Raw genomic sequence first — 22264 nt, forward strand, 5'->3', positions numbered from 1 at the left:
GACATGTCTGCATTGTATTCCCTAACTCAGGATCTGCTGGTTTCGTACATGACAGGAGTCACCTAGACCTCCCTGCGTTTTCTGCCCTGGGCCAATTTAACACACAGAAGGAACCATTTACTCTCTTTTGCCTCTGCTATAAGGAACCTTAGCTGTCAATCAACCTGGTTGCTACTGACAGTAATTGCTTTTTAAAGGCGCTAAAGCCCCTTATAGACAATTTCAGTTATATTTTGAACATCAGGCAAGATTTTAAAAAATTACAGGACCTTATTTTCTACACTCTGTGGTCACCAGGGCTGCCTTCATTTTAATAATGCTTCTCAGAGTAAATGAGCAAGTAGTCTTCTTGTGCCGCCCAGCATATCTCCCTTCCCTTAAACTTCCTTGTCCTTTTTGGGGGGTCTCAGATATTAAGCACCAGACTGCAAAAAACAGTCAACTTCTTGGGAACAAATACAACAGTAATTTCAGTAGTAGTTTACTTTAGTTTTTTTTTTTCTTTAAGTGACCAGCCCATGGAATATTTAATCAAAATATTAGTTTCAATTTAGTGCACTCTGCCAGAATGAAAATAAAACCAATGAACCATATAGAATTTTGCAGTTTATATAACACCTTGCAACAAAACTACGAGGCAGAGAGGCCAGGTATAAATGATTATGTCCATTTTATAAATAAGGAAATAGAACCTCAGAGAGGTAAAAAGATTTGCCTATGGTCACAAGTGGCAGCATCTGCACGAGAATGCAGGCCTCCCAACTCCTAGGGTTAAAAAAATGAGTCTTTATTATTTTTTTGTTTTAATATTGACTTCACTGCTTTTTCCCCTACACAGTGAGTCATTCCAGTAACGATGATTAGAAAACAAAGTGGAAAAAAACTGTTCATAAAATCTTACCAAAAATCCATTTATAATGTGTGTATGTTGTATGTAAATTGTAAAGGGTTTCCCTAATGATCATTTCACTCTGAGTCTGGTGAACTGAGAGTAACATGGCTTTCTAGAAAGAATATTTTCTTGGGAGCTAGGTTTTATTTAATATAACTGACATATATAATGATATATTATAACATATTATAACATTACATTGATATATTCTAATTTATTGATATATAGCAATATATTATAATTTATTATGTTCTCATGTGCTTATACAGAGCAATATATTATAATGTGTTATATTATTATATAATAGAGAATAGATAATAAATTAATTAAAATAAAATAATTTCTTTGTTGTTACATGGCTAAATGAACTGAGGCGTCTCTTTTCCCTGTTAGTTTTCAATTTCCTCATGAGTAAAATGAGTGAATTAGACAGGATGATTTTTTTTCAACCCATACCTCCTGTTCTTAGAATCACTACTGTAAATTGGCTCTAAGGCAGAAGAGCGGTAAGGAGTAGAAAATGGGGGTTAAGTGACTTGCCCAGGGTCACAAAGCAAGGAAGTGTGTGAGGCCAGATTTAGACAGGATGATTTTGAAGGTCACTTCAAACACTGTCTCACTTCTTTAAAGCACCTTAATTCTCCCTTTTAAATAAGAGGCATGTGAGAAAGTCTACTGTTTATTCCCCTTTACCAACTTATGAGCCGTGTAAGAAGCATAGGGGGTATTGTAGCAGAGATTGCTATTTTTTAAAATAAATTATACAATGTGGTTATGGATGAAGGTGTTGCTAGAGAGATGGCTGAACTAATGGGTACTTGGATGTATATGGACATAAGAGCACACATAGGTTGGGGAGACTAGAAACAGAGAAGGGCCAATAGGAATGTTTCCCCTTAGGGAAAGAACCAATGGGAATGCTCTCCTAAAGTGCACTGGTTCTTTTATTCAAACCTATTGCAATGAGTAAGAAGTCTCATTTAAGGAAGTGTATTACAGTAAAGTGACCATGGTTTATTGACCTAAACAAAGTTGGGGAATATTGCTGCAAATGAGAAATGTAATCTGGGCAGAGTTCTGGTCAGGCTGTACTTAAGGAGAATGTTTGGTTCAAATAAGACACAGTAGCAGACAAGGATATGACATATTAAAAATTTTGGGAAGGAAAACCAAAATGTTTTGGCTAGAGGAATAGTGCTCTATCTTTTTAGATAGATGGCAAAAAACTCCAATTCACTTAGGAATCCTTGTCTGAGAACACCAAGGAAACGTTCTTGACAGAACAAGGGAATAAATGGTTAATAATCTTTTAGATAACAGAATCTAAAAATGGTAGACTCTCAACTTTTGTATGATGAGCTGGTGTCTGAAAAGCTGAAATTGTTTCTGTTAGCTACATAATCAGATGAAAACAACCCATGAAGTAAATCTAATGAAACTGGCATAATAGCCATTTGATTTAAATGAGAATCCATAGCCTCTCAGAAAGGAAAGGATAGAAATGGTATATTATTTTGATATGCTTACTTGTTTAGCTTTCAATATTTAAGCTTTTATATAGCTACAGTGGAAAACAAAATGATTTTGTAAAGCAGCTGTTATCCTCATACCATATGGAAAATAAAATGGGCTTTGTTCTAGCCTTTTGGTTATTCTGGCTATATATTTTTTTCTTTTTTCCATTTCTATCTGAGGTTCTCTAAAACACAGACACAAATTTTAAAAAAGCTTTCTGGAATGCCATGAGTTATTGTAGGAAAAACTAAGATACTCATTGGTATTTGAGTTTTCAAATCTGACTAGTCACTTCATAAAGTAGAACCCACTCAATGATCATTCCCTCCCTTCTCCCTTCTCACTTTCCCTCCTTAAGAAATTCTCTTGGGGGCAGCTGGATGGCTCAGTGGATTGAGAGCCAGGTCTAGAGACCTAGGTTCAAATCTGATCTCAGGTACTTCCTAGTTGTGTGACCCTGGGCAAGTCACTTAACCCCCATTGCCTAACCCTTACAATTCTTCTGCCTTGGAACCAACACACAGTATTGATTCTAAGATGGAAGGTAAGGGTTTAAAAAAGAAAGAAATTCTCTTTATGAATTATTTTATTTCTTGAAGTAAAACTGGTTGCATTTCAAGGGCAATCAATTGACAGACAAAGCTCCAGTGACATGTCCAAGGAAGATGTATTTTAGAAGGTACAAAATGAACACCTGAAAACTGCACAAAACCTGAGAAACAGAGCTGTTAGGGCAGCCTTTTAAATGATGACACTGAAAAATGGAACAAGTTGTTTTATCTTTTATTACACCTCAATAATAAGTGCTAACAAGTCTAAGGTTGAAAGTAGGACAATGTTGCTGACTTGTCCGTCACTATAAAAACACCTTGTCACTTACTGTTGAGAAGAGGCCAGGCTATCAAAAGTTAAAATATAGTTAATAATAGGGTTACCAAAAAGGCCAGAAAAATGCAAGGACCATATAATTGGCTGTCATTGTGACATTATTCTAGGGACAGAATTTAAATTGTGATATTGAAAAGTTAACATCTAGTAAAGAATTATTTTCTTCTTTTATTAAATTCACCTTATTGGTACCTTAGCAGAACTAGAGAAATTGCATGGACAGAGAGACAGAAACTGATTCACTTTATATCAATTCATACAGATCTTGCCATGTTTTTCTGAAATTGTACCCTTTATCATTTCTTATAGTACAGAAGTATTTCATAAATCATGTCACAAGTAGTTCATCCTTTCCCCAATTGATGAGCATGTCCTCAATGTCCAATACTATTGCCACTATAAAAAGAGTTGCTATGTGTGTGTGTATGTATACGTTTACAAATAGGTCATTTCTCTTTTTCTTTGACTTCTTTTTTTTTTTAAACATTATTTTATTTGGTCATTTCCGAGCATTATTCATTGGAGACAAAGATAATTTTCTTTTCTCCCCCCCCCCCCCATCCCATAGCTGACATGCGATTCCACTGGGTATTACATGTGTCCTTGATTTAAACCCATTTCCATGTTGTGGGTATTTGCATTAGAGTGTTCATTTAGAGTCTCTCCTCAGACATGTCCCCTTAACCCCTGTAGTCAAGCAGTTGCTTTCCATCGGTGTTTTTACTCCCTCAGTTTGTCCTCTGCTTTGACTTCTTTAGGGTATAGACCTGGTAGCAATATTGCTGGGTCAATGGGTAGGCACAGTTTTATAAATCTTTGAGCATAGTTCCAAATTGTTCTCCAGAATGACTGGACCCATTCACAACTCCACCAGCAGTTTACTAGTGTTCCTATTTTCCCTCACCCCATCCAACATTTGTCATTTCTGATAGGTGTGAGGCATTATGTCAGAGTAATTTTAATTTGCATCTTTCCTTGAATAGGGATTTAGAACCTTGTTCATATAACTATAGATTGCTTTGATTTAATAATCTGAAGACTGACTATTCTTATCCTTTGACCATTTACCAATTGGTTGTTGATATTTTTGTTCACGACAATCCATAAAACAATGAAAAAAATAGACCTCAGTTCTGTACAACCCTCTTTTGGGAATGGCAGAAAAGAGAGCAGAGGATACTCAGAGTCACTTAATATGTTTATTTTTCAGACATTTAACTTCAATGTCTGTTAATGGATGCTAAAATTCAGGATGGAGACTTCTCGAATTTAGTATGTAGTAGAGAAAAACCTAATACTAAGCCTGTGCAATCAGTAGTCACCTGGCTATCATTTAGGAATATATGGGGCCGATCTTTCTGAGATGAGGTATAGTTCTAAATTTAAAATTAACTAAACATTTATTAAACTTTTCTTGTATGTGTAAAACAATTATATTTATTATTGGGAAGGAGAGGAAAAGAATCATTTATTGAACACCTACTGTGTACTGAGCACTGTGCTAAGTGCTTTACAACTATTTCATTTTATGATAGGAATACAGAGATGAAAAACAAAATATCCTTTGTTTTCAAGGAACTTATAGTTTGGGTGTATATATGGGTGATGGAGGAAAGATAGTTACATAAAATTTTATGAAAGAGGTCAGACTATAATTCAGTTCACAAGACAAGTCAACTATAAATTAAGAAGGATTTACTTTTAGTTGGTGGGACCAAGGTCAATTTGATGGTATCTGCATTGGGACTTGAAAGAAAAGAAGGATTTTTAAGAGCAAAGATATGCATGGAGGCTATTCCTGGAAAGGGGTTGATCTATGTGAATCCACAATGATCAAACACAATAGAATAATAGAATAAATTTAGTGGTATGGTTGGAAATGTATGTTATAGTCATATCAGAGAAAGCATTGTATAGCATATTACAGATTATGAATTTTAATAAATAGTAAATGTATGACATTCCATGCAAAAGATATTGAATTTGTAGTGTGGTGTTGTGAGGAACATTAAATGGGCCAGTGTGGCTGGATTATAAATTATAGAGGGCATCCAGGTTTGTAAATTGTAAGAATAGAAAATAAAAAAGAGCCAGGTTGGAAAGAGCTTCAAATGCCAAATATAGAGCCTTCTATTTGATCCTAAAATTAATAGGGAAAGACATACTGTAATTAATTAAGAATGGAGTTGATATAGCCAAATTTTCTCTTTAAGAAAATTACCTATAAAGCAGAATAGAGGTTGGTTTGTATAGAAGAGACATGAAGAGGTAAGATTAAGTGGAATACTATTTTAATAGTTTAATCAAGGGGCAGTGAGGGCTTGTATTAAGGGTAGTGGCTATATGACTAGAAAGGAGGGGTCTTATATGAGATGTCATTAAGGTAGAAATGACTAGATTTGACAAAATACTGGATATGCAGAATGAATGACAGTAGGGATAAGGACGAGAGCCAGGTTGGTACTGTACTTTATAATAATAAGAAATTTTGGTGAAGGGAATTATCTGGAAAAAAATAATGAGCTCTATGTTGAGCATATTGAATTTCATATGCCTATGAGATAAACAATATGAGATGTCCTGAAAGTAGGTAGTTATATGAGATTGGCACTCAGGAGAAATACTGGTGCTGGATATATCCATTTGGAAACCAGTTGTCCAGATTTATGAACCTATGGGAGATGATAAGATCAACTTATGAAATATCATCAAGGGAAAATACAAGAAAGCCTACGAGAGAGCTTTGGAGGATACCCAAGAGTCTAGAGATACCTTGCTAAAAGTCTAGCAAGGGAGTCATACAGTGATCATACAGGTAGGAGAACCAGTAGTGAATAGCATCCTGATCTTTTTTAAGGAGTATCTAGAGAAGATGATGATTAACAGAATCAAAGGCTTCAGAGAGGTCACTAAAGATAAAGATTGAAAAATGTACATTAAATGTCTTCTGTTTTTAGTTGTTAGGTAGAAGGAATTAAACCTAATCTCAAAGAGCAAACCTAGGGCCAGGGGGTAGAAATTACAGGGATACAAATTTTGAATCACTGTCTGGAAAATTTTTTAAGCAATTAGAATTGTCCTGAAATATGAGCTTCCTGGCTTTTAAATAGAAGCACTAGTTACTTCTCCACCATTAGAGAATCAGATATATGGATATTATAGGTTGGCTTCATGATTTGGTTTAGATCAGATGATATCCAAGATTCTTTTCATCTCTAATTTATTTGATTTAGTTTGAATGTAACTGATTCATAATGTCTAAACTGAGGCATTTTGTAAGATTTGTGATTTGCATAACCACACATGTGATAGTTGATGTTATGAATGTCATATAGACAGATTCTTAAGTGGTTTAATTTTAAGGGCACAGAGAGAGTTATATATTCTTCAAAATATCTCCCCTTCTTGAACTGTTGCCATCTGTAGAAATTCCTTCCTCTGATACCTAGACTGGTTCTCTGTTAAGATGTGCTTAAAGTCTGGGCAACTAGGTAACAGTGGATAAAATGCCAGGCTTAGTGTCAGGAAGAATTATTTTCCACATTTAAATATGTCCTCACGTACTTACTAACTGTGTGACCTTGGACATGTCACTTAACTGATTGCCACAATCCCTCATCTGTAAAATGAGATGAAGAAAAAATAGCAAATCACTGCAGTATCTTTGCCAAGAAAACCCTAAATGAGATCAAGAAGAATTTGACATGACTGAAGCACAATAACAAACTAGCAATTCTGAGAGCTTGGGCAAGCACCAGAAAATGACCTGGGACAAGCATCAGGAAAAACTTCTTCAAATTTAAAAAGTGTTCCCTTCGGCAGCACATATACTAAAATTGGAATGCTCTACAGAGAAGATTAGCAGGTCCCCTGAACAAGGATGACATGCAAATTTGTAAAACATTCTATTATTTTTAAAAAGAAAAAATAACACATTAACTGTTATTATTCAAATAGACCTCAGTGAAATAAAAGCTGGAGATCATTTGGTCCATTTTACAGAAGAAGAAAATAAAACCCAGAGAAGAGAAGTAACTTGCTTAAGGCAAAACAGATAGTAAATGGCAAAACTTAAACTTCAAATGTCCTTTTTGCCCAGTAATCAAAATTTTTTTTGAGAATTATTTTTAATAATGTAGAAATGATGAGTGTGTTAGATATTAAGGAGAGGGGGGAATATAGAAAAAATGAACAAAAGGGGGGCACTGAAATTAACTTCATTATTTTGCTCAACAAAGGTCCTGATTAAAAATAATTTCCTGTCATATATTCCACAAGTAAATAGTATTTAGTTATTAACTATCACTTAAAAGAGTATTTGTCATATGTGTGAGGCATTACACATTTGGTCAACATTGTTTTCTCTAACAATATTTTGTTGTTCAGCAGCTAACAAATCGATATTTTGTATTTTCAGTAATTATGTCCTATAGTCTCAGAATTCTGTTCATTTTGGTTATCTTGTGTTCATTCCTTGAGGCTGTTTTACCTTTGCTTGGGATAAGTTGTCAGTTTGATACATGTCCAACTGAAATATTCCCAGCATGGATTCTTTTTCTGAAAGGTGCCAGCTAGTGGGCACAAAGATGACAAGGGAATGCAAAGGTCTGGGTGTCCAAAATGTGTGTAGTGTCTGAGATAAACAAAATAGAACATACTATCCAATTACCAGAGACAATGGGCTGAGGCAGGATTTAATAAATAACAAACACAGGGTTCAGCCATTCAACTGCTTCCTAAGAGCCTTGCAATGGAAGTATGAGCAGTCACATCCAATATTCATTGCTGCCATTGTCAAAGATGGCTGACTTAATAAAAAAATTATTTACAATCATCTTAACTAGAATATATATGGGTTTATAATATATATTTTTTCTAGGATATACTAAATATAATGAAAATGATGATAAATATAATGTACATTTTCCAGGATATGTTTTATCTATCTATCTATCTATCTATCTATCTATCTATCTATCTATCTATCTATCTATCTATCTACCTATCATCTATCCATCTATCTATCTATCTATCTATCTATCTATCTATCTATCTATCTATCTATCTATCTATCTATCAATCTATCTATTTTTTTCTCTCTCTCTCTATCTATCTATCTATCTATCTGACATGTCTGTCTATCTATCTTTCTATCATCTAGCCATCTCTCTCTCTCTCTCTCTCTCTCTTTATCTATCTATCTATCTATCTATCTATCTATCTATCTATCTATCTATCTATCTATCTATCTGTCTATCCATCTATCTATCTATCCATCTATCTTATCTATCTTGTTTCCAAGGCAGAAGAGTGTTAGTGACTAGGCAATGAGGGTTAAGTGATTTGTACAGGGTCACAGAACTAGGAAGTATCTGGGGTCATATTTGAACTCAAGATTTCTTGTTCTGCTTTCATCTGAATCCTGGTTTTTGTTTGTGTAAACACTTTTTTAAAATTATGTAATCAAAATGATCTATTTTTCATCATGTAATGTTCTCTATCTATTTTGATTATAAATTCATCTCTTATCTGTAGATCTGCTAGGCAAACTATTTCTTGCTCCCCTGATATGCTTAGAGTATAATCCTTTATGCCTAAATCAAGTACCCATTTTTACCTTATTTCAATGTAAGCGAATGTGGGCATCGGAGGGCAAGAGTTATGGATGTATCTGAATGCATGTTTCCATGCAAAAATGTGCCAGAAATTCCTCTTTATCTACCTATATACCTATCTATCTTTCTTTCTATCTATCTATTATCTATCTATCTATCTATCTATCTATCTATCTATCTATCTATCTCCTTCTATCCATATATGCAAATAAATATGAGGTTTCCAAGATTCATATATCCTAGCAACTAATTTAGAACATGAGCAGAGCAAATAATGGATAGCTTGTATGAAAAGAAAGTTATTCAGTGGGATCTGATTTTTAAAAATGAGAAATCAAAATTGAATCACATTTTTAAATTGAAGGTAACTAAAATCTTTGGTGGGACGATGATTTATTTTATTTCTGTTTTTATTTTTGTGGAATATTAATAATGCTACTTTGTCACATTTGTATACTATGTTTGCAGTTTATAAAGGTAACTTCATGTTCTTTCTATAATTTGACTTTCACAACAACACTGAAGTAAACTGGGCAGATAGTATTGTCCCAGTTTTATAATAATAACTGATATTTAAATAGGACTTTAGGGATTGCAAAACATGTCACAGACATTATGTAATTTGAGTATCACAACGACCCTGTGAATTAGACACTAGAGAATAAATGATTCTTCCCATTTTATCAATGAAGAAACAAAGTTTGAGAAAAGTCTTGATGACCATGCATGTTGGAAGTGGAAATTGAAGTTGTCTTCTTGATTCCAGCACACTGTTACAGTACATGCTATACCATGATTACCCATGGTCAAAGAGCTAATTAGTCCATTTCCCCTTGTCCAGTGCTACTCAGCTTTCATGCTTGACTTTGATTTCATAAGACAAGATGATGGACTCATCTGTTTATAAATTTTCTGTTGATAACTGAAGAGGAATTGCCCTATTGATGATGATAGCAGAAGTTCTTTAAGGGCAGAGATTGTTTCAGATCATTACAATAAAGCAAATACTGCAATAAAGTGAGATATCTGAATTTTTTGGTTTCTCAGTGTATATGAAGGTTATCTTTATACTATACTGTAATTGACTAAGTACATAGTAGTATTATATCTAAAAAAGTGTCTATACTTTAATTAAAATATTTTATTGTTAAAAATTGTAATCATTCCTAGAACCTTCAGCAAATTATAATCTTCATGCTTTGGATGGTCTTGCCTCTACCACTGATCAGGGTGGTGGTGGCTGAGGTTGGGTGGCTTATTATTGTTAAAATAAGATAGCAATGGAGTTTGTTGAGTTGATTAACCCTTCCTTTCCCTTGAACACAAAGAGGTTATTGTAGGGTTATTAACTGACCTAAATATCAATATTTTATTGTACCTCAGGTAATAGAAATGTCTAAGGAGAGGGTGAGGGGAATGGAAGGTCAATGAAGCAATCAGAACACACACGATATTTATCAGTGTAGTCTTCCATGGGTTTGGCTTGTGGTGCATCAAAAACATTTTCTATAATATCAAAGGTCATTAACCACAGATAACCATAACAGATATGATAACAATCAAAAATTTTATAATATTGCCAATAAATTGCCAAAATATGACAGATATAGGATCTGAACATATGCTATTGGAAAAATGGTTCCCAAAAGACTTGCTGAAACTAGAGTTGCAACAAACCTTCAGTTTGTAAAGAACACAATTAAGGAAAACACACACACAAAAAACTAAGTATGTTCAGAGTTGGCACATAGTAGGTGCTTAATATATCTATATACATATATAAAGTATTTTAGTTTTGTGAAGGCTGACTTTTATTGAGTTCATAGAACTTTTTTCATAGAACTTATAAACAACATGTTTTGAGAGGAGCAGAATCATTTTAAAGAAAGAAGGATTCGTGAGAATAAATTATCCATTTGAATTCCATAAAAATATTGATATTTCAAATTTCCATGCCACTATTAGGAATCCATTTTTAAAGTGAAATTTACTAAAGCAATGAAAGAAGATAATTTTGTACTTTTAAATTTTAATTAACAGGATCTCTGACATTAAGGCTTTTCAATCATCTCCACCAGTCTTTATACTTCTGGCAGTAACATAAATAATTATGCCCCCTTTTTCAATAATGTTTTGGACTTTGTTGAGTTTTTTCATAATAATTTACATAATCTGTATGACCTTAGTTTGGATGTGAGCCATAATGTCTATATCAATAGAATAGGTACAAATTTCCATTTTTTTACATATAGCCACATTATATGAGTATATCAAAGTTTAATAAAATCACTCTTTTAGAAGAATGCCATACTAGTGAAAACAACAAAGCTTATTATTCTGGTATTCTGTTCATACCTCAAATCCCTGTGGTCTTCCTAGACTCTCTTTAATATGTTTCCATGCAACAAGAATCTCTGATACAGATAAACTTGTAGCCTTGACATCTGTAGGAGCAGCACTGGGTTCTGTATTAAGAAAAATGGAAATAATAAAACTCCATTGGAACAAGTCATCTCTGTCATAATACTGCAAGGAAACCTGTCAATGACTTCTTGCATTTTACCATATTGGTTGAAATAAAGTACTGTAGTTGTTACAAAAACAAACAAACAAAAACCCCACCAGATAAAAGAATCTTTACTGGATTTCTCCATTTGTGTCATGTTTCATCAATATCTTCTTACTGGAAAATCTAGGAAGGCAAACAAAAGATCTCATTTCCTTGATTGACTGATGAATTACTCATTGGACAAACCAAACTAATTGCTGAACTCATTATCTATATTGTGTTAAGTGTATTTTTGCCAGCAGATTTTTCTTAGTGTAGGAAATAGTATTCTCCCTGTAGTCCTTAATTTACACACCCAGTTTATTATTTTGCATATGAAAATCACCACTAGATGTCTTATTATTAGAAAATCAAAATGGTGCCATACTTTTATGTTTTTTTTTCCCTTCTGAAGAATTAGGCATGAATATCAATAGGAAAATTTTGAAATATCTAATCAATTAATTATTGCAACATCCTTGTGAAATAGAGAGCTTTAAAAATTATCTTTCTTTACAGGTGGAGAACCTAAGACTCAGATTGTTTCTTTCTATACTTAAACTTTTTAATGGAACACACCAGGCAAACACCTGCTTAGGTCAGTCATACAATCAGTTTGAATGATACTTTTGGACTGAGAGGATGATTTCTTTGAAGTTTGACTTTTTAGTTGTGCTATAATTCCTTGCTTTAAATAAACCTGAAAATAGTAACCTAGGTGTATACTAAAATTAATTAGTCATTAATAAATATGAAGGACCATAAGATTATGCACTTGGCTAAGATCATAAGATCATCAAATCATGGAGCTAAAAAAACATTAGAGGTCAACTAAGCCAACTTCTATGTTACACTACCAAAGATGCTATACATCATTGAGGGGAAGTGACTTGACAAGGTCACAGAAATAGCAAGGAATAGGTATAGGATTCAAATCCAGGTCTTCTGAATTCTATTCCAGCACAGAACAATCCAGTTTTTAACAAAATAATTCATATAAATTGTCTTTTATTAAATAGTAAAATGTTCTAATATTTTAGAATTGATCAATTTTATAAAAAGTAATAGACAATTTACAACTTTATTCAGAAAGACATTTATGCTGTGAAATAACATCTCCTTTGCTGATTTGTAAATATCAGTATAGTCATCCAGAGTATGCTAAATTCAAGGAGCCACATCTCAGAGACTCACTCACTCATTGAAGGAACAATAAATATTTGTGGAATTGAATTTTTTTTTAAATGTGATTTAAACATTCAGTTAAGTATTCAATTACTCTCTCAACATGATAAAAAGGGGAAAAAGTTTGACTGTCTTTATCCAACAATTAGTTGTTTATTTTTTATTTTTATTATTATTTTTTATACCCTTACCTTCCGTCTTGGAGTCAATACTGTGTATTGGCTCCAAGGCAGAAGAGTGGTAAGGGCTAGGCAATGGGGGTCAAGTGACTTGCCCAGGGTCACACAGCTGGTGAGTTGTTTATTTTTGGCATGGTATATAACACATAAATTAGTAGCAGAGTCTACATTAAAATGATTATTGTGGTTTTTCAGTGTCTTGACCAGTAAAATTTTTCTTCTCTATAAGATTCAAAGAAATATGTCATGAATCATGGTATTTTAAATCTTGGCACTGACTTTTAAGACATGTCTATGGCGAGAGGGAAAGGTCTCAGTGTAGCTGCACAGACCTATCCTTTCATTCCTTCTTACATTAAATGACATTTCTCAATAATTTCAGAAGGAGAACCTTGTTTTCTGATTGGCATCCATCACTGAGTGCATTTTGGCTGTAGTTGTAACTCTCTATGAGGAACATTGAATTTCTGATTCTGCCACTGCTACAATGGTTGCCAAGTACATTACAAACATGGGTCAGATTGAAATGAGAGAATAAAGGCCAAATTTTAGTTCTGTCAACACTGAATCAAAAATAACTCAAAAATGTGTGACAATCTAGTAACCAGTGAAAATATTGATGACCCCCAGATACCATTGAGGAGAGCTCAAGCTGCTCTCTGGAAAATCTGTGTGGACTATAGGAAACCACTAGGGATGAGTGATCTCTAAATTAAATGGTAGTGTTTCATTATTAACCTCAGACTTTACTAGCTTTATTAACTAAATAACAGTCTAACAGTCTAACAGACTAACTAACTACCTAACAGACTAACATTACTAACTACAGCTTTCTGTGATTGTTCTCTTTTCTACGGATTGATCTGGAAGTTCTGTGGAAAATCTACAGTTTTCTATATCATCGTCATCATCATCACTGATTTAGACAATTTATAATAATTGATAAAGAGGAACTTTGGTGAAGATGTCCTTCTACCAGTACAGATGGGTCCCTCCTTAGCAAGTTGTTAAGAGGGTTCATGGCCACAACAACCTTTATATATCATTGTGTACTCTACTTCCTGACCCTAAGACTGGTTCTCTCTCTACTACTTTACTTTGCTATGCTTGGTTTTCTACCTTATTTATCATAAAAAAGTATGATTTAAAGTTATACCATACTCAAAGAGTCCAGGTAAAGAGATTTTTAAAAGCAGATATTGAAGTATTAGTTTTAGATTACTAGATAGGAAGTTCCTTTTGGCAAAGTCAAAATCAAAATTCTTTGGAACACACATTCACATGGATATCATTTGTCCTATGCCTTAGATAATGGTTTCTACTTTGGAATAACTGTAATTATACTTTCTTCCCTCCTTAGAATGTATTAATATTGACACTGTTTTCATGCATTTATCCCTCCATTCTTTGTACATTAATTGACAGAAAAAAGCATCTATAGGGATTTTCTACTAGTTGTTCATATTTAAAATTCTTATCAGGAGACCTGTAATGTTCCTTTTTGAAAAAATGAAAAACAAGCAAACAAACCCATAATTTAATCACTTCTAGATTATTCTATCTCACTAGTAACTGGAAGGAAATGTTGGATTTTAAAATGAGTTATCTGCTGATCCACAGGATTTAAGGTCTGATTCCTTCTAACAGGAATTCTATTTTGAATATAATTTTCTAGTCCACACATGTACTCTTTTTTTCAGACCATACTGCTAAGATATGTGTATTAAATGCTTCCCTTAGTTTTTATATTACAGAAGCTACCATGTACTTCTCAGAGAAAATTGTAGAGGGACTAATAATTTTAGAAGTAAAAAATGGGTAGTTGGGTGGCTGGGTTTTTTCTTTCTTTTTTTCTGTAAAGATGGGAAGGATTTCTCTTTTAGAGTTTTCACTAATGAAAGTTTAAGTAATTCTCAAACTGAAGCGTGTGTGTGTGTGTGTGTGTGTGTGTGTGTGTGTGTGTGTGTGTGTGTGTGTGTGTTGCTTGAACTGTTTTCAGAAAAAGCCAACCAATTAGTTCAGGGATTCTGGACTCCCTATTTGGAACGGGTGCTTGCTAATCAGTTCTCCCAAAAGGAATTTCTGCTGTCCCTCAAGCTTCCTGGCAGGGCCTAAATAAGCTGACTCAATGAAAGAAACAATAGAAATGTAGTTTTTATTTGGTCAGCCTTTCCTCAGTAAACAGAACTATTTTTGCCTCAGTTAGAATCTTCAACATGTTACAAATGGCTCTAAACATGCTGCTTCCTGAAATTTCAGTTGTGCCGCTTTGGCAAAAACGGGAACTAGATGGCATAGTGGATAGAACACTGGACTTGTAATCAGGAAGACTCATCTTCATGAGTTCAAATCTGGCATTAGATATTTACTAGTTGGGTGAGGCTGGGCAAATCACTTAACCCTATTTGCCTCAGTTACTCCTCTGGAGAAAGATAAAGCAAACCACTTCCATATCTTTGCCAAAGAAATATAAACAAAAAAACAAAATGAATGGGTCATGGAGATTCAGACAGGTCTGAAAATAACAATGAACAACCACTTTGGTAAATGGCTGAATAGTCTTATTTGAATAGAATTAACCAAAGAGTACCTGAAGTTTTACTATTGCTTTGGACTGGATTTATTTTTGTGTAGCTGCAAAGAAGGGATGAAAAGAGATCTCTTACCCTGTTATCTCTGCCTTGCAATCTTTTTAATCTGAGTACTAAGAGAAGCAGACTGAATAGTTCTTACTTTCATTATCCATCCTTTTCTCAATAACTGATAGAGGAAAAAGTAGGGTAGAGGGAGAAAAAAAAGGAGAAAGAATGCCTTAGTTATATAATGCTTTATCTTTTTCTCCTACTATTTCCTCTTTTCTTTCCTTTTTTCATTCTATCCTTATCCCTTGAGATTTCTTTGTCTTTTAAAATTATTTTTCTTCTTCTAGCCTTCTAACTAATACTAACTCTAGTTTTTGTTGTGAATTGTTCAAACAACAGTAGTCTAAGCCAGTAGTCTAGCCTGTATCAAATCATCGATACATCTTTGGGAATTCCCTCATCTTATTTATTCTGCTGTTATTTTCTGGTCTGTTTCACAATTCTGAACCAAGTTGGCATTCTATTCTGTAGTTTTCTTAAAGCTCACTCATGCAAGTTTTCCTTCTATGCATAGAATCATAGATTTAAAGCCGAGAGAGATTTTAGAGGCTATTAAGACTATTTTAGGAACTAAAGTCAGAGGCCACACTCTCATGATACAGAAGAGAAAACTCAGACCCAAACAAGTCCAGTAAATTGCCTTCGGTCATACAGGTAATAAGTGTTCAGAAGTGGGATTTAAACTCAGGTCCTCTGACTCCAAAGACACTTTGGATTTTATTACCCCATGCAAGAAAGCATTCTTACAAGACTGACCAGACTGGCAGGCATTATTATGGGTCCCATCTACCTTATTACTCTTTCTGTTGAATAAAAAAAAATTCAGCATATTGGTACAAGTTTGGGAGTACATTTCTTAGAATACATTGTGTAAAACTCATGTACAACTATGTATTCTGTCCTAGAGAGGAGAAGAGGTAGGAGGGAGATAGAGAATATGAATCATAAAATGTCAGAAAATGATTATTAAAAATTATATTGACATATAATCTGGAATAAAAGATTACATAGATATGGTATTTCAAAAGGCCAGTGGAACATAAACTCCGGTAGGTCTTAAGTTAAAAAGCTTTAAGCATGAACCTGGTAACAAGATCTCTTCATTGTCTAAAGGACTAGCTAGCTTTGGAGAGGATTATCACCCTTAGTTTGGTCACTGGGTGATGCAATATTGGCTGCATCAATTCATGAAACCGTACACAAAGGAGTGAAGGAGTTGCTATTTGCATAGGTAGAAGGACTGCCCTAATTGATGAAATCAGGTATTTTTTTTAAAGTACTGAAATATGAAGGTATTAATTATCTGATAGATGGCTCTTCCACTTCGTTTTATGATTTAGAGTGGACAGGCTGATTGATAGAATTCAGATTCTGTTAGATTAAAAGTTTTAAACAGCATTACCATGTTCATGAATATAAATGATACATTTGTAATAAGTGACCTAGCAGCTGGAGTTCTCCAAATAATATGGGGGGATGTGCTTGCAATATTGATTATACATCTGACTTCCCAGGGGGGGTTAGCAGCATTAATCAAAGGAGAGTTTAATAAACTTCTTAGTAGAAGGGTTATGATTTCATTATTTAAAAATTCAGTGAAGACAGCTGTAGTTGAACTTTTACAGGCACTAATCCAGATGGATCATCTGGCAAAGACAGGAAATTTATTCCTTGTATTTTACAACTAATATGCCAATTTATTAATTTTCAGGTTCACATAAATCCCACTGAGCCTAGTTTCAGCTAAAAGCTGATCCAGAGAATAACACCTCATGAATGTGTGGTTTTAATATGAACTGCAGAGGTTCTATTTATGAGGATGTAATTGCATACCATTTTTCCTAAATGAGGAACTAGGCTTTTTAGTTTAAATAAAAAAGAAAAGCAGCAATGCTCTTATGCACCAGAAAAGGAAAAAAAAAGATTAAGCATAAAAACTCAGAATGTTAGAAATAAATTCAGAGGGTCAGAAGACATTTTGATCTATGGCACCTTCAGTTCAATGGAACCTTTTTTCCCTTCTTTTCTCATTAGCCCTAAACTGATCCTGTATTGTTTTTCCTGTCAAAAGACACAATAACACAATCTATGTAAAAACGGTGATCTAAGTTTGACTTTTTTTTGTATTCTAAAACACAGCAGTATATGTAGGTTTGGCTTTCTATTTTGAAATACAGACCCCTGTTGAGTAATTCAGCCATTTTTATTGTTTGCATACAGAGCTTTTGCTTTTAGAAAAAGAGAATGAAGGAAAAAAAGATCAGTTCTCTTAGGGGACCAGGATCCAAATCAAGGTACTGTGAATTGGCATTAAACAAGTTTAGCTCTGGCTTGGTATAGCTTGATGTGTTCAGATCTTTTGTCCAAAAGTAGAGAAAGCAACGTGTGGTAAAAGTTGTAGGGGAGAATGTCTCTTTTGATATACTTGGACATGGTACTGCTGGAGGGTGATTTGACCTAACATAAAAGCATCACTTTGTTTTTGTCACCACAGTAGGGTGTGTTGGACATACTTTTCAATGTCTAAGATACGTGTGCTGATGGATTGTCTTTTTCAACTGGACATCTGAATATATGTTACAGTATGAATAATAGGCACCGTGTATCTACTTGGCTTTTTCCTATTTAGGTAGTTAGGCAGAATTCTATTCATTGCTTATAGATTGTAGAAATTAGGTTATCCAAGGGCTTAATGCAAGCAGAGTAATGTTGTCTTCAAACAGGAGCAGTTGGAATTTATCATCTCTAGGGAATTTCATTTCCATTTGGACTTATTCTGGATATTGTCCTTAATGATGATGAACACTGTTGGAAATCATAGCATTTCTGTTTTATTACTTGTTTGGTATTAATAATAAAAAGAAATGCTTCTTTCAAGGAAGTCTGCAATGTAAAAATATGCAGGGGAGATACTTTGTGGGAGGAAAGTCTTTAAGAAGGTTTTTATTCTTATGAATCTTGTGCTTTCTCATAGCCAAAAAACCAGGACAAATGTAGGAATCTTTTATTTCTATAGCTCTTAGTTATAAAGATGGGATCTGCTGGAAAATATAATGTGCAAAAGCCTACTTCTTCCCTTCTTGGGTATTAATTAAGGATTACCTCAACACATGTTTATGTTATTTTCTTTTAAAATTGTTTATTTATTTTTAACAGAATTCATTCTCAAGAATCTCAACCCCTCCTCTTGCATACCACATAAGACATCAGCCTCCAACAAAATGTGCATATATAAATTATGTCTTTCATATTTGTCTGTCAGATTTTTCTCGAGGTGGACATTCATAAGTGATTCTTCAAATATTAATTCTCTAGCTATGCAGAATATACTCTTGGTTTTACTTCTTTTGCTCTTCATTGTTTTGTAATTACATTTTTATGAAGATTTTATAGTTAAGTTATTGATCTGAAGTTGATTGATTTTTCAAACCTTTTTCATTAGATATAACATCCACAATGTCTTCTAAGCATTTATTATCCTCTTGTATTTAAAATATCTTCAAAATTGATTTCTCAATAGTCTCAAAATTGTGTGGCGGCTAATGTGAACTTCATTTATGCATACTTCTGTTATGGATCCTCTTCCTGTCTTTGTTTCCTTCAGTACTATTTCTTGGTGTAACACACTGAGTGTCATAATGTTAATGTTCAAATGTGTTGGAAAATAATTTGCTGATTTTGCAAACTTTACCAATTTTTACCTATTTTTTTCTTCTTTCAGTTTCATCTTTAAATGTCCTTAAGATGATTTGACTTAATAAAGTCCCCCGCCACATTTTTGTCAACTTGATCTTTTTTTCACCACTGCTTGTTATTTTAGGATGACATAGTGTTTATAATTCTCTTGGGAAATATTTCTGTGCTTGACTTCCATGTCTTTCTGGTTGGCAAGAGGATCAAGTGTTTTCTGGCCGAGGTGTCTCACCATCTCGCTTGATTATTTTGTGTGAGGATTGATTTGTATCCATTAAACTATCTTGGGAAATGATGATAATCTGAGGTCAATATATGTACTTTTAAATATTTACCTTTTAGAGGGGCATTGTTTGCTAAAATGATTCAGGTTGGAATTTGTTTAATTGAATTCCCTACCTTCTTATATTAATTTTTAAAATTTGGCATTAAATTTAATCTTTGCTCTAACAACATGATGGTCAAACTATGTTTAGAAAGCTTATTTGAAAATAGTTCCACATTATTAACCAGTCTTTTCTTGTTTAAAAAAATGTCTTTGGTTATTCAATTCTGAGTAGCATTACAAGATCATCGGTTTAGGTTGATAGAGATCTCAGATGTCATCTAGTCCAACTCCCTCATTTGTCTTGATCCTAGTTACAGAAAAATCATTTTAACTCATGACCTCTGACTCTGAGTTCAGCTCATATTATCAGTTTCTTTTGTCTGTATACATGGATATGTATTTGAGATGTGAAGTATCTGCAAGCTATCTTAAAAGGAAAAAAAGTGTTTTAAAAAACCATAAATAAGAGGCATCCATGCAACATAGAAGCATTTGGTGAAATTCATTTCCTGCTCCTGAACCATATCTTCAAATTCACTTTTTGCTGACTCCCCTGTGTCCAATTTGACATAAAAAATCAAGTATTAAAATATATCTTGACTTAAATTTGAGGAGTTTATTGAGTTTTCATAGAATTTATCTTCTTCAGTAGATTCTGTAATGGAAATTGGTGTGATGTCATTATGTTCATGTTCTTTTTACGAATGCTTGCCACAAGCAGTGAAAGATGAAACAACAAAGTATCTCTTGATTTGGAGCTTATTATTGCCTTTGTAATAAAACCAATTCTGTCAATACATTTATTTACATCTCCAAGAAGATAAGTTAACAATCTTTTAATTTCTATTTATCTTCTAGCTTTGTTTATAGTAAGACTATCATTACTATTTCAGTAATTCACTAATCACTAATTCTGCCATCAAATAGTACTTGGAAATTGATTTCATATATCAAGTATCAACAGTTAAATTATTACATATAGACCTCTAAGGAGTGTGAAACTAGCAACTTTGGCTCCTTTTCTGCCATCTTGCTCTGTTATTCCAGAAGCTATTTAGGACTGAAGATCACTTTTGTATTTTTGTTTGTTTCATGGGCATTCTTCACTAAAGAATTCATCCCCTAGAGTTAAGTCAGAGTGCTGGTGAAGACCCTCCCTAGGCTGGTTTTTAGAAAATAGACATAATCTGTTGCTAGGACTATACCTGAAAGATTCTCAACATGGTAGAGCCTGTCAGAGCTGGCACTTCAAAGAATAGTCTGTGTGGACAGAAGACCCATTGCATGCCAAGAAGAGTTACAAGAAGTTTTCTGTGGAGCAATCCTGGAAATAATTATTCATGTTATGAGTTGGGAATTTCTACCAAGTAAATAACTAGACTCAATTACTTCATTTCAATAGGAAATGTGTATATTTTCTTCAAAGATTTGAAAACAGACTCTCCAAAGGCCAGTTCTTTTCAGTTTAAGGAGGCATAGCATTGAAATCATGAATAATGAAGTCATTCATTTTTAAAGTAAAGGTTGACAAGGAATTTGCAATTCTAGAATTTCATGATTTCAGAGGAAACACTCTATGCATGTTCACCAAAGTCCCTGGCTTCATCTCACATAACCCTAGGTGGTATAGGTATGAGAAGTAAGAAACAATATACTGCTTGGGGAAAACACAGACCTCAAGCAAGTAAAGGGTTTTTTTTCCTTTGAATTTTGACAAGCTCAACAATATTAGATATTATTGATATATTTCTACCTTGGAGATCTCTGGATTATATAACTGTAATATTGCTTTCTTGGACTTTCCTTTTAAACTACCCAGGAACCTGAGGAGGTGAAAAGTGTAAGGCAACAGGATATCTGATGGGCATGTCTCCCATAAGTCCCATATCCTTCCGATGCAAATCAAACTGATTAAGTCCACAGCGGTTCTTGGTCCTGATTACTCTACATCTCATCTCTTCATGTAGCTTCACAGCAGCAATGCTCCTATTAATAAGCTTCCTGTTTCTGCCTCTAAGTGTTGCTATATTTTATGAAAATGAAAGACAAAGCTCATATATGAAAAACTACATCTGACCCAAAACTGAAACAACTTTTATTTCCAAAAATAAGCTCATTTTGTTTGGGAAAATTCAGTGTTGTTCATTCTTCTATTTTCCATTACAGAGGAAAAAAAACAAACTATTTTTGTTGAAGACAAATAATCTCTTGAGCAACTCAAGTTGTATATATGTGCATTTATGTTCTGTGATTGGAGACCTAAATAAGCTCAGAGAGCATTTACTATTCACACATGAACAAATAATGGCTAAAACTAAATTTCAAAGATTTTCATTTTTTCATTCTCTCAAAAAGGACAGGTATGGGTAAAATAAAATTTGTATTTCATCTGTAGTCTTTTTAGAAGAAAGCAAATATCCCTTTTTTATTTTGTAGCCTGATACCACTGTGGTTTCCCATAAGAGAAAGGAATCAGTTTTCTCTTTGCTGGTATGCTAAATTCTCTGATGTAAAAAGTGTGGTCTGAGCTATGGTTTTGCCATCTCCCCTCCTCCCACCTGCCCTCAAAAATTACACAGCTTTCAGTCTCCTAAAAGGGAAATTTCTGAAGGGAGACATGGAAATCACTCTGCCTGTGCTGAGAAAAGGCAGAGAGGGAGAGCATCAGATTTGTCTCCCATCCATTTTACCAGTTCAGGAATACTTATTGAAATCTGACTAGTACCTGCCTGGTTGTATAGTAGACACTAGTGTTCCTAGGGAAAGAACACTCCGATTC

The 22264-nt window shown here is 33.9% G+C and overlaps 1 protein-coding gene and 1 non-coding gene across 2 annotated transcripts in view; one reads left to right on the forward strand and one right to left on the reverse strand.

Moving 5' to 3' along the window:
• Positions 1-22264, reverse strand: part of CNTN5 (contactin 5) — a 1793707-nt gene that overhangs the window by 38302 nt on the left and 1733141 nt on the right. The window contains exon 21 of the mRNA XM_007494948.3: positions 11266-11375. Coding sequence (XP_007495010.2) covers positions 11266-11375 — 110 coding nt within the window. The remainder of the gene's footprint in view (positions 1-11265; positions 11376-22264) is intronic.
• On the forward strand, positions 7102-7210 carry LOC130454102 (U6 spliceosomal RNA). Its single transcript, XR_008911786.1, has one exon. It is a non-coding gene; the product is annotated as a U6 spliceosomal RNA (small nuclear RNA).

Source organism: Monodelphis domestica, chromosome 4 (genome assembly GCF_027887165.1).
Source record: "Monodelphis domestica isolate mMonDom1 chromosome 4, mMonDom1.pri, whole genome shotgun sequence".
In the NCBI taxonomy this organism is placed as follows: Eukaryota; Metazoa; Chordata; class Mammalia; order Didelphimorphia; family Didelphidae; genus Monodelphis; species Monodelphis domestica.